This window comes from Athalia rosae, chromosome 4, assembly GCF_917208135.1.
Source record: "Athalia rosae chromosome 4, iyAthRosa1.1, whole genome shotgun sequence".
Lineage (NCBI taxonomy): Eukaryota > Metazoa > Arthropoda > Insecta > Hymenoptera > Athaliidae > Athalia > Athalia rosae.
This window is the reverse complement of record NC_064029.1, coordinates 8056003-8069905: the sequence shown is the minus strand read 5'-3', so window position 1 is coordinate 8069905 and position 13903 is coordinate 8056003. Positions and strand designations below refer to the sequence as shown.

At 42.5% G+C, this 13903-nt stretch overlaps 1 protein-coding gene across 4 annotated transcripts in view; it reads left to right on the top strand.

Annotated features, from left to right (window-relative positions):
• The window catches only part of LOC105684267 (histone-lysine N-methyltransferase MECOM-like), a 64012-nt gene extending 56484 nt beyond the window's left edge, over positions 1–7528 (top strand). For 3 of the 4 annotated variants that reach the window (XM_048654065.1, XM_048654067.1, XM_048654064.1), the window contains exons 6-8: positions 2117–2216; positions 3645–3801; positions 3900–7528. In XM_048654065.1, coding sequence (XP_048510022.1) covers positions 2117–2216; positions 3645–3801; positions 3900–5813 — 2171 coding nt within the window. In that variant the 3' untranslated portion in view covers positions 5814–7528. The remainder of the gene's footprint in view (positions 1–2116; positions 2217–3644; positions 3802–3899) is intronic. The other variant, XM_048654066.1, reaches the window with a different exon arrangement.
• Positions 7529–13903: the final 6375 nt, after the last annotated feature.

The following is a 13903-nucleotide window of genomic DNA, read 5'->3' as shown; positions in this document are numbered from 1 at the left end:
CCCAGAACGCCGATGGAACAACGGTCCGTTTCTTTAATGTATACGTGAATAACCGCATTCACATGAATTGTGCAGTTCCCGCTTCGGAAAGCCTCGCGTGCATCCAGAGGAAGTATTCGAAAGTGTCGATCCAATTAAGATAACTGAAAATGGGAGTAACGGGTGGGATGGAAAATTACAATCGAACTCGTGTGTCCCGAGATTCCGATCGGTTCGCCGCGAATCGAGATGGACATCGACGATCGGTTATCCTCGTCGCACGCGGAAAAAACGGACGATAAATTGTTGGTTTTCCTGAATACGTGGTGATAAGGATGAAGAATCGCGGATCGTTACAGATATCGAATCAGACCGCATCCCAGGGAAAAACTTCTCCACGGGCGTCGTACCGAATGAAATTAATTTTCGTTAGACTTACTGCACCGTATCAGCGTCATACGGGGTCGGGCGCAGTGTAGGGTGGACCGTAAAATCGGGGGGGGGGCTGAGGGGGAGCGGAGAAGGAAAAAAGTTACGGGGCGTACTTGGCCGTGCCCGGTTCCCATGGCGATCCGTTGGGGGCCTACGCCGCAGCCATATGGCTGGACAAGTGCGGTGCCACGAGGAGATTTAAATAACCGTTGAGATCAGTTCGCACAGCCATGCGTTTGATCGTTACGTCGAACGACGCCGTCAATAACGGTGGAAACGTAAGCGGCGTACGCGACGTACGCGTAGGCCGATCGAATCGGCAAGGATTTACACATTCGGGAAGAGTCGGTCGGTTTCTCGACGGTGGTTGGTGTTGGAAGATAAGGTGCCCGCAGGATATCTCGTCACGTAATTCTTAGCAATCAGTTCTCGCATTTAGTCCAGATAAGTGTAACGTATTTGGACAGGCTGCATAACGAACGTCACACACGTTTCGAAGAAGTGAACAATCATCGCCTCGCGCGGCATCCTGCGTGCGCGGAATCTGCATAACTTCGCGTGAAAAAAAAAAAAAATAAGAAAAGACAAACCGCGATGGATGGTATGATATTAGGACCTCGGATTACCGAAGGGAACTTCGCCAAAGTGTTGGGGCTTTTTCAACTTCCTGTCTCGACCTAACGTCAAAGTTAGATATTTTGAACCGGTATACACCCGCGGGGGTGCTCGCAGCAGGTTGCCATTGGACATCGACCTGCGCCTCGCAGCCAATAGGAAGTGAGTCCGGGCGCCCCGTCTGCATCCGTTTACTCGAGGACCTGATACTCAAACTAGAACACTGTTGTTCTTTATTCTATTCGGGACTAGTTGTGAGTTGGATCGCATTCAGTGTGTGCACCTCATTCTCGCGTGGTTATTGTATCATCGGGTCACCTCCTCCTGCGCATCCTTCGAACCGACGGTAATAATCGTCGAGTGAAAAGTGAACTCATCGAACGACTCATCTTCTGGAGTAGAACAGATCTATTAGGTACAATCAATTGTTTCGCCTATTTATATTTTCACTCATCAGATTATTTTTTTTTCGTCACTTTCGAGATTTTTCACTTTCATACCGCTGATGATATTCTTCCTCGATGACAGAATAGTTTTTTTTTTTTACGCAACGGGAAGTTCGTTTGGCGTGTATACGCGTTTGATCGCAATGTTTGCTCGATTCTTCGACGGTTCCCCGTCGATTTGGTGACATTGAGTTGTTTTTTTTTGGAGGATAATCCGACGCCTCGTAGCGATCCGTACCTACATACTGACCCATTTCTTCGTTCCTCTGTGTACGGTACTACGTACGGATGGTAGCGGTGGCAGTTCAGAGGAGGCATTAGCGGGTTCGGTTTTAATAATTCAGTCGTGATTCCCACGGCGTATACGCTGGCGCTTCTCTATTCGTCACGCCACTGTCCTGTCGCCGTTTTCCTCTATTTTACTTCGAGCTATTTGCATGAAAACGAGTCCACCCTCATGAACGTGAGTTAGTGCCACCTACGGAAAAGTTAATATCAATTCGAACACGACCGCCGATCACTTATCGTCACTGATCACAAAAGACTGATGAAAGGACGAAGAGATCGAGTAATAAATTTCCGTGGAAATTACTTCGGTTACACGTACGCTAATTTTTCATTTCGTTTCATTTATTTTGTTTCAGCCTCTCAGCACAGCGAAACTATCGACGAGGACAGAGAGGAGGAGGAAGAAGGTGACACAAGGTGCACCGTCTGCGACAAACCGTTCCAGGATATCGAATTGTGAGTATAGTTGTGAAGAGCGTTTTTTTTTTGTTTCATTTTATCCGAAGAAAATGAGCCCCGAAAAAATCCTGCGTGTTATACGAGTGAAACGAGCGAGTGGTATTATCGGGAGATCTGTAGAGATACAAATAATTGGTTATTCGATAATAGGAAAAAATAAAAATGATAACGGTGAAGCTAAATCGTCAATTATTAATTAACCGTCGAAATTCACGTGCTCCGTATACATTATCAATTGAAAATCTTGACGGGGGACACGTGGGTTAAATCACGCAACCTTTTGGGTCAGGTTGAAATTAGGTAACCCTTGAACACCGGTAGGGGGTGGAGAGCGGGGGTCGTTGGGTCGGTCCGGTATATAGTAATATGTGACGAAACCACCCAGGGTGAGGGTTGGTGAGTGCGAGTCGCGTGGTGCAAAGTCGTGATTACAGCCTGGCATGATAGATGACACCCTGTTGGGAGCCAGACGAGTGTCTGCAGCCTTCGCTGCCGTTCAACTTGGAGCTAGTTGGCTTTATAGATTTTGTCATTAGATATAATAGACGCTTTTTGTTTGCTCTATCATTTCGTTCGATAGGCTTGCTATAAGAAATTTGTCGGTACATTATTAATTTAAATTTCCCTTCCGACGCCCGAAGGTACCCGGTAATTCGTTCTCACCTACCCAATCTCCCTCCGCTCAATTACAAAGGCTAGGGGAGTGGAGAGGACGGAGAAACAAATCACGACACCTGCGGATTTCGGTTTGGCCTGTCAGTTAGCAAATTCCGACGATCCGAGTCATCGTCGCTCGAACGCGTTCGCCAAATGGAAAAGCATTCCGGCGTTCCAGGCCGGTGAACACTCGGCCCTCCTCGACTCTCAATTCCATTCAATATTCCTCGGAATTCATCTCCGAATCGATCGAGAGTCGGGGGTATTCAAAACATATAACGCATTATATGCAGGAGTCAAAACTCTGAAGTAAAACGATCGAAATCGAGCGGCCGAGGTCCGCGGTGAACGCATCGGACGAACGTAGTCGCGAGTAGGTATCTCTTCCGGGTTGACTTTCACACGTCGCCGGTTCGCCAAGCAAAATCAATGTCCTCGTCCCCGTCCCATCCTGTGCCGTGACCGTTGCGTGCCCGTACTCGCGTACCCCTGCCCCGTGTCGATTCGCTATCGTGCCTCGAGTTCCCATCCCCTCGTCGCGACCCTTTTCGAAACACCCTCGGACCCGGTGGGCGACGGTTATCACGCAGGAGTGAGAGCTGCTCACTTAGTCACTACGCACTTAATTCCGTTCGCTTTCACCCCACGTACTTCCCGCCGGTGGTTATCCCATGGTCCCGGCGACCATCGGTATATACCGATGTCGCCATTTTTAACGCGATAATCGACGGTTCTCTAACGTTTACCGGGATTTTGTTTGCTCCACAGACTCGACGGACATCTGGTCACCTGCCACAGGTATCCCGCCGAACAATACAGGTGCGAGACGTGTCCGAGGGGGTACGCGTGGAGACCGCTGCTCGTTCGTCACCGAGCCATAGTTCACGGGGACTTGAGAAAATACCCATGCGAAAATTGCCCGAAGGTAAGAGTCGATCGTGATCCGAAATCGAGTTGGCTAGATGGTATAACTCCAATCTGCCCACCATCTCGACTCACAATCCGACCTGCATCTTTCCCCAGGTGTTCACTGATCCCTCAAATCTCCAGCGCCACATTAGAACGCACCACGTTGGCGCCAGAAGTCACGCCTGTCCGGAGTGTGGAAAGACCTTCGCCACCAGTTCCGGTCTGAAACAGCACACCCACATACACAGCAGCGTAAAACCCTTCCAATGCGAGGTCTGCTTCAAGGCCTACACCCAGTTCTCTAACCTCTGCAGACACAAGCGAATGCACGCCAACTGTCGCACTCAGATAAAGTGCGGTAAATGTGGAAAGTCATTCAGTACGGTAACGGCGCTCACTAAGCATAAACGATTCTGCGATTCGACCGCCGCGACCGGACCACCGGGAGCCATGCCTCAGCTTCCTCCTTCCGGGGCAAGTCCGTTCTTGGTTTATCCGAGACCTCCCGGATCGCTTCCCGGTTCCCTGTCGTTTTACCCGCCGAATCTGATGGGTCCGTATCCAGGGATATTTCCGAACGCCTCGAACTTCATGAACAGCTCGTTGCTCTTCCCACCGAAGATGGAGGAGCTCGAGAAGCGTTGCGAAAGTCCCAAGAAAGAGCGTTTCACACCTCCGCGCGTCCCATCGCACCACAACAAAGTTTCACCCTCGACCGCGGAAGAGGCGACCTCGACGTTCAGGCCTTCCCCGGCGAGACCCCCGGTTCAACCGACCCCCGAAAGTGACGAGGAGCCGACGTCGAAGCAGAGGCAGCAGAGAGCCGAAAAACACACCGAGGCGGAGGCGATGGACATGTCGGGCGACCAGCCGCTCGATCTCAGAGTCGAAACTCGCAGACACCAGACGCCCAGCATCGCCGAAAGTCACAGTCCGTCGCCGGTGCCGGTCGTCGAGGAAATTCCACCGGAACCACCGAGAAGAGTGAAGGAGGAAGAACGCGTCGAGGTCAAAGTCAAGGATCTCAGCCCGGCCCGCAGCATAGTGGAACAACCCCCGACGAATCCACCCCCTCACATGGCGTATCCCAGGCCGATCCACCCCATGTTCCTGGAAGCGATGTACCGCGCACCCTCCGGAACTTTTCCCGGTTTTCCGGGAGGACCTCCACCCGGCGGAGGACCCGAATCTAGGCTCCTACCGCTACCTCCGCCCTTCGGACCGACCCGCAGTAGCTTTCCTTTTTTAGGACCACTGGCGAACGGGTTGAGCGGTGGTAGACCGGGTAGTTTCGATCTCCTTGCTCGTCCGCCGCTCAGCGCGTTCCCCGGTATGAAGCCATTTCAAGAGGTGATATCCCACCACCATCACCACCACCACCACGCTCACGGTAAAATGAAAGATCGATATTCCTGCAAATTTTGTGGCAAGGTATTCCCCAGATCGGCGAACTTGACGAGACACTTACGTACGCACACCGGCGAGCAACCTTACAAATGCAAATACTGCGAGAGATCGTTCAGCATTTCGAGTAACCTTCAACGTCACGTGCGGAACATTCACAACAAAGAGAAACCGTTCAAGTGTCCGTTGTGCGAACGATGCTTCGGTCAGCAGACAAACTTGGACCGCCATTTGAAGAAGCATGAAGCGGACGACGGGAGCGGCGTAGTCTCGGTCGCCGATTCGCCCGGTAGCAGCAACGAGAACGAGAGGGAGGACACGTATTTCGACGAGATTCGTTCGTTCATGGGAAAAGTATCGGAAGGTGACGGTTACGGTATTCCGCACCCTTACCCGGCGTATCTGCCCGGTCGTCTCCACGATCTCCACGAGCCAAAAACCGAGAACGAGTACGACGACGACGACGAAAGCGAAGAGGGAAACGCGCCCCTCGAAGATGCAGACGCCATGTCTCCGATGGAACCGAAAGGATCACCGCCTCCGCCGTACGAGTTGGTGATAAGGGATAAGCAGGAATTGCTCAACAATAACACGGCGGAGCCAGTGATAGAGATATCGACATAGCCAATTGTACGATTACGTCTGAAAAATCGTCCGTGACTACCTGACAAGATAATGAGAAAAACGAGAAGAGAAGACAATTTGATTGTACATCTGATTCGGTATCGTTATCGAAGTAACGTTATTGCTGCGATTCAGAGCATCAGTTTTTCGCTAATTGTCATAGTTCCCCCCCCCCCCCCCCCCACACACACACCGTTGTTACATATAAATACTTTGCGAATTCGCGTGAAACGTAATGCAGAAAAATCCCCAAAGGATCTCAGAGATTCGTCTAATTCGTAAGGGCTCTTCGCGATAGCTAGTTCCTACCACAAACTCGTCGATTGTTATAATCCATAGGCAAACGGAATACACTCATGCAAATTATAAACGCAAGCACCTGTTATCGGGTGAACAGAAATTTCATTACTCAAATTTCCATTGCTGCATTATCAAAAGCCACACCACCAGGCCCCCGATAATTGTTCACTTGTATCTACGATCGTACCGTACCCATGTTCAAACGATATGGTATTTCCTACTATTAAAACTTCGTTACTGCTTTGTGCCGGTATTTATTGAAATTATTATTATGTTTATTATTTCATGGTCATTGATATTAATAAAGAAAAATTACAGTTACTGTCACTACTATTACTATGACCATACTTATTACTATTGTTAAGATTATTATTATTACGATTATTGCTATTATGATTATCACCATTTTTACTATTATTGTAGTTATTACATAACGTCAGTTTAGTTAGTATCAAAACCATTATCAACATTATCGCCATTGTTGTTTTCTATTATTATTATTATTATTATTATCATTATTATCGTCATGCACGCGATTGGTAGAGTGAAATTTTTTAGTCAAAGATAAATTTTAGAGAAAAAAAATAATCGGAAAAATTAAGTTTCGGAATGCAGTTACGTACGTCAAAATTATTATAGTCGAATATAAGCCAAAGTGATCCAGAATGGAAAGTGGAAAATGAAAAATGAAAAATGGGAAAATAGAAACGGAAATTAAAAAAGAAAATAATGTAATTACGAAATTATAAGAAAAAAGTTATGTACAAATTTTCATTAGATATTAATGTTTGTAAAAAAGCAAAGAAAAAAGAAAAAAAAGTTGGAAAAAAAAAGAAAAAAATTCTCCGTAATTCTTAATATATTATTATATATAAATATATATACATAAATATTATAGTAATTACCGTAGTGAGAAATGTTTTGTCTTATGTCTCAATTAGGAAATAATAAATGGGCGCTCGCTGTTTAATGACATTAAAAAAATGATTAAATAAATAAATGAATAAATAAATAAAGAAATGAATGATGGAGGAAAAAAAAACTTATTGTTGAAAGGTAAATGGTGAAATGATGAATGCCCGTTTTTTCGGTGCTACGTATCTACGTTAGAAAAAAAGTTTGATGACGACGAGTGCGTTGTGTCGGGTCTTGCAGTGAGAAATCAAGGCACATGATCTATGAGTGATTATTATATCATTCTTTCATATATCTCTTGTAATAAACACATGTACACATATTACACTTATACAAAGTCATGCGTTACGGACACCTTCGACGCACGAGATGGGGCATCACTTCTTTTTTCACTTAGGATTAAACATGTTACATGTTCTACGCATATCTCTATCTCTCTCTCTCCCTCTCTCTCTCTCTCTCTATATATATATATAAATACATAAATACATATAAATATAGATGATGATAACTTTATTATTAATCGAACGAATGTAGTTACTACGGTGGACTACTGTTAAGAAATCTACTATGGTTCTGTCTATCTATACATACTGTATAAAATCACATACTGTACTTCATTATTATTACAATTAAAATAATATACTTCAATTTACGAAAATGATACACATATATTATTAGATAACGAGTTTCTTCAGCAGCAAATATTGGATCTATTTCCGTAAGAACGTTTTCAACGAGAATTAAGTTAGCAAACTATTTCGAGAAATTAATCTCAAAATCGATCGTGCGATTGACTTGAATAAAATAAAAAAATTACATCGAGATACCCTCATTTTACGTCATCATCTACGCGTGTTTTTCGAGATTCGAGGACCAGTGATGCTGGGGTACGGGTTCCAGAGATCTGTATTATTGACGGTGAGGTTTCCCGTTGAGATTACACCTCCGCTCGGTATGCATCCAGTAGCGGTACCATTTTATTGTCGTTCTGAAAATTATTTCTAATCATTTATTTAATCAATGAATTTAAAGGACATCTGAATCGCTAAGTTAATTACTGTTTACAGATCAGATGAAAGCGTTAATTCTACGAAAATTCTCAGGCGTAGAATGGACAGGTGAATGAAACCCTTCTCTATCAACAGCGGTAAACTGGAATTGGTACCTGTACCTAGCGGTCCCATGCGGACAGGTAAGGTACCAATATGAGCGCAATTTTCTTTAATGAATGGTGCGGTAAAACTAGTTTCCTATCGTCGGCGAAGTACCTCAGCTAATAATACATTTAACATTTAAGGAACGCAGGCAATACTATTAGCTTGGCAGACAATTGAGCCGCGCGCAGTCACGGTGTATTGCTTTGTATATTATACGCTTAGCTTTCTAAACTGCGATAATGGATTCTGTAAACCAATCTGAATCATCGCTTTACAAGCGGTACGACATCGTTGATATACTTTAATTGTTATATTCCGAATATCCTATCATTCATAGATGTAGAAATTCAGCCGTCTCTATTATTTTTCAACATTATAGATCGGATCGGGCGACCCTGATAGGTGTAGTCAACGATAACAGATATAATTTCAACTTCAGCTGTTCGCTTTTCGAAATATCGACATTATAGTTATTTTTTTGCTCACTTTTTGAATGCGAAAAAATCATGACCGTAGTATGAAGCTGCACAACACTCGAATCATAAACTTCCTAATTTCTTTCATAGTTATTCAGCTTTACACTATCATTGGTATTGCGGTTTCTCGCTGAATCGGTTTTTACAGTAATGATGATTATTAATTTTTCCCGCCAATATATTATACGCTATACCCAACCTATCGCTATGACGATATAGAAACAGAAAGTGTTGCAAATTATTAGAGTCTCTTACACCGGAGGAATTCTAAGATCACTACAGTTTGTCCAACTTCAAAGATCAGTTTTTAACTTACCACATTATCATTATTTCTGTTATAATTTTGATTATTTTTCACGCCGAACATTCGGGTCGTTCGTTCTGTTCTTCGATTATCGCTGAAGTGGTAGAGGTGAAAAGGCGTTGCAGCGTAAGGCGATCGGGCGATAATTTGAGTATTGGTCAAAGTTATCGGCCAAATAATACCTACTCGCGAAGTGTAACAAACAAAAAAAAAAAGAAGCCCAAGTTCCCCGTGTCATAAGTAGCGGCAACAGCATTGAGCAGTTGTTAACAATCACTTTCAACCACAAAAGAGGGCCACTCTTGTTGATTGAGACAAGAGACTGAGTTCGGATCGTAGTGAGGCAATATTCTACGCGCGAACGAACATTATTGCGAACGCAACGCGACAAAAAAGTAAAACTAATCACGAAATTCCATGGCGTGCAGGAAATCGCACGTCTCTGTCTAGAAAGTGGAAAAAATCGTTCCTCGATCGATCTGTTCAACTATGAGAGACACGAGAGTTGCTAAGATTAGAGTTGAAACCGGGACTAAATCGGGTCTCGACCCACGTACACATACCTCCAACCGATAATCGATGATCCCGAAACTTTCGACAACAACTTATGGATGAATTTAACATGGAAATTCAACCGGGCGGAAAAACTACATTCACGAAATTTACCCCATTACTCTGCAACGCTACGTCGACTAAACGTGCACGGGGCAGTAGGTGAACCAAAGTACCAGTAACGACCCAAAAACCGAATACATCGACGTGTCTAACATTTTCGCCTTTGAGAATACCCGCCACACATCTACGAAGTTTGCGGTAAACGTCGAGAGAAAAGAAACCTTTCGTTCTTTTATTTCGACGATATTCGTCTCACAATCATCTCGGTTAACTGCCGACTACGGTGTCCAGCATCTCCGTAACTGAACGCAAATAGCGTAGCGAATATTGTTACATTCGTATTCCACGATTCCTGTGTCGTCGTGGTTTCCATGGAGAAATTCTTACGATCTGCTGGGCGAGGCAACGACTTACACTGCGGTACATAAATGAGTTGCGGATCATTTCCGGAAACACGGGAATATACGGACTCGCTATACATGCTCGACGCAAACGTGGAAGTTCGCGATTATTGTAACAGTCGCAAAATGCGAGGGCTGGAAAACGGCGGTGATCAGGTGCTCTACTTGTCTACTATGAAATTGCGCCGCTCAATCCTTCTCATCTATCATCGCTGAATATACAACCTGTGAGCTTCGATGTTCAGCACCTTTCTAACGCGTAGGTATGTATCCGAGTTGCAATTTCATCCACTTGGCATACGTTCTCGGTGTGGAAGAATTGATTAATGAATCCCGCTGCGGGTATAAAAGTCATGCAGGTGCGCGATTCGCCCTAATCTGACTCTGTGTTGATGGAAAAAAAAAAAAAAAATGATGCTTTTCCGTAACGGAACTGAAATCGTATGGAAGTAGGATGTTCATTTTAACATTTATGCCGTTCTTTGACAAATTGGGATAGCGATAAATCCTATCGAGATATCCTACAGTTGTCACTTGTTGGATCGTTGAATTGGCCATAACTTGTTCAGTCTTGGAAGAGGAATAACTTGGCCAAATTTTTTACACCCCGAAATCCCGAAGAATCGTTCTGAATATTAACAAAGACTATAGTCTTTGGCGTTTTCGCACCCTGAAATCGCGTAAAATCGCGAAAAAAATAGTCAATCTGCAAGTCCTATATTTCATTTTTATACGAGTTCTTTGTCGAAAAACCCAACTCTGGCATTGTTTTGAAAAATCAATATATCGATAAATTATATATGGGAGTTCACGAAAATTTCTTCCACGGAATATGTTGCAACTTTTCGAAGAGCGGAGAGATTCCGGAAAATGCCAACGTTGAGAAATTTGTAACGAGATATACAAAGACACTGTGAGTTTTTTGAAAAAATACCGAAATGAAGCCGAATCCATCCGAATAATCTTGAAACGGTCAATTGCGAACGTGCGATTCGGTATTCGGTCATCGGAGCATCTCGTACGTGGATCCTTCTTTTCCGAAGGAACGGCAGTACGGCCGTAGCAGCCGTAGCGACGTGGTCATCGGGAGCGACATCGATGGTAGCGCCTCGGAGCAGAGAAGGAAAGAGCTAGAGGGGAGAGAGAAAGAGAGCGATAATCGGGGTAAATATTAGCACGCAGTTACTTGTGCGCCATAGTTCTCTGTTTTGACAAAGTTTTTCCAGTCGCGTTTCAAACGTACCTAAAAGAAATATCATACGAATCCTTCACATGTTGAGTCCAGCTCCCAGTCTTGATCGAGTAATAACTCGGGAAGTAGTGTTTGGGAAGTTTCGTGAATTCCGTAACACGGAAATTTTTCCACAAGCAGTAGTGAGCAATGTTTTTACCATGGCCGTCGCGTGTCGATGCTCCCGATCGGTTCGCAATTCGACTCAAAGAATTTGAGGTAGGAACGCAGAATTTTGATAGATTTTGAGTAACGTTCGTATTCGATGGTGGCAAAGATATCTTTTCGCAAAGACGAAAAACTTTGATTACTCACAATTGTATTCCGCGTATTTTCGATGGAGAAAGCATAAGGGTCAAGATTTTGCGCTGCAGAAATATCTTTTATCGTTGGAATTCCGAACAAATATACTGAGTTCATTACACGTTTCTATATTCCTATATTGATATACTATCAATTAACAATATTCTGGTTAATTTCGAAATAGTTTTGACAAGTGTTTGAAATTGCCATTCCTCGAACGACTTTGTAAATATATTTGAAGTTCGGTTTAGCAATTTCACTGAGTTTCTGACATAATATTGTCGCATTACAGATTTACCCTTGGCAGGCGTCGGACTTGCCTGGTCTATCGCCATACGGTTCAACCTATACCTACGTCGTGCTGAGAAATTCGTATAAAGGTAAGAAATAATTGTTATTTAGTATTCGGTAACTTGAAATGAGATCAGAAGCTGTCTGTCTGAATTGCATTCCTCGAGTCGAAATGCATTCCATGAGCGTACTAGTAGTATTGCCATTCTGTGGAACTTTACATTTTGCCTCGAAAAAAAATCCTAAGATACTTTCCAAAAACTGAGATAAGAATTAGGAATTTTTGTTGAACAGTTTCTCACGTTATTTCGATGTATTTTGGTCTCATAAATCCGAATCTGCAAGCCAGAAAATTCCGTCTCCGAGATTAAAAAAGTTATCGCCTAATTATCGATTTGAATTGTGAAAAATCAAAAATATCTCGACGGGATTGATTGCTAGCTGAGGTTAATCGACGGCTTCGTGTTCGTTACGCATTTCAACGTAGAGAAAGCGTCATGGAGTCATTCGAACAAATACTTTATCTTTTGCCTCGAACGAACTACAAGCCTGTAGCTTGGGGTATTACTCAAAATCTTGAAGCAGAATTTCAAGTCGTTTCTGAAGAGTTTGCCACGCTATCCTCGTGTATTTTGATCTCACTGCCCGTGCAAAAGACGTGACGACGCGGATCATCGTGAGATGTTACACTTTTGCGTAGTTATGGTTTCTACTCTACGCGCTCGCCGTACGTCGCTAGGCATATCTCAGCGTCCATTAATTAATTGGTATGCTTTCGATGCTTCTAAACTGATGCGTTCATTTATTTATTCATTCATTCATTAGTAATTCATGTATTCATTCATCATTCAGTCGGTCACTCATTTATTCATTTATTGAATCCTCAATTCATACATGATGCCGATATACTCTTAACGTTGAGCAATCTTTGCGTCCATGATTGCAGACTGTTTCACTGTTAGTTATCAAACAATTGAATATTAAGAATTTTGGACTTCTAATGGATATAATAGTATTTCGGTAACATTTTTCATTGATCAATTCATGAAATGAATAAATAAATGAATGAATTATTAGATGAAATCATTCGTTTAATAATTCATATTTTCGTTCATTTGATCATTCATTCATTCTTTCAGTTATTCATTCATTCATTCATTCATTGATTTTGTAAGTTGACAATTTATTCATTCATCGAATCATTAATTTACTCGTGATGCGTAGATACTCTCAATGCGAAGCAATCGTCGCGTCTATCATTGCAGACTGTTTGAGTAAGCAAACAATCAATTATTGTAAATAGTATTTCAAATTATTGAATGAACCATCAGTTTTTCTAGAGCATTCATTCATTCATTTATTCATTCATTCGTTCGATAAATAATTATTGAATCATTTATTTGAATGATCAATTAATTTGTATACTTTCGATGTTTCTTAACTTATGTGTTCATTTATTGAGTTATCATTCATTCATCATTCACTCAGTCACTCATTTATTCATTTATTGAATTCTCAATTCATTCATGATGCCGATGTACTCTTAATGTTAAGCAATCGTCGCGTCTATCATTGCAGACTGTTTGAGTAATCAAACAATCAAGGATTATAAATAGTATTTCAAATTATTTAATGAATCATCAGTTTTTCTGGAGCATTCATTCATTTATTTATTTATTCATTCGTTCGATAAATAATTATTGAATTATTCATTTGAATGATCAATTAATTTGTATGCTTTCGATGCTTTTCAACTTATGTGTCTATTCATTCATTCATTTATTCATTCATTCATCACTTGATTAGTAACTCATTTATTCATTCATTGAATTCTCAATTCATACATGATGCCGATATACTCTTAACGTTAAGCAATCGTCGCGTCTATGATTACAGACTGTTACACTGTTAGTTATCAAACAATCGAATAATACGAATTGTGGACTTTTGATGGATATAATAGTATTTTGAAAACATTCTTTATTGATCAATTGATCAAATGAATGAGTGAATAAATGAATTAATAGATAAAATCATTTGTTCCATAATTTATGTGTTCATTCATTTATACATTCATTCATTCTTTCAGTTATT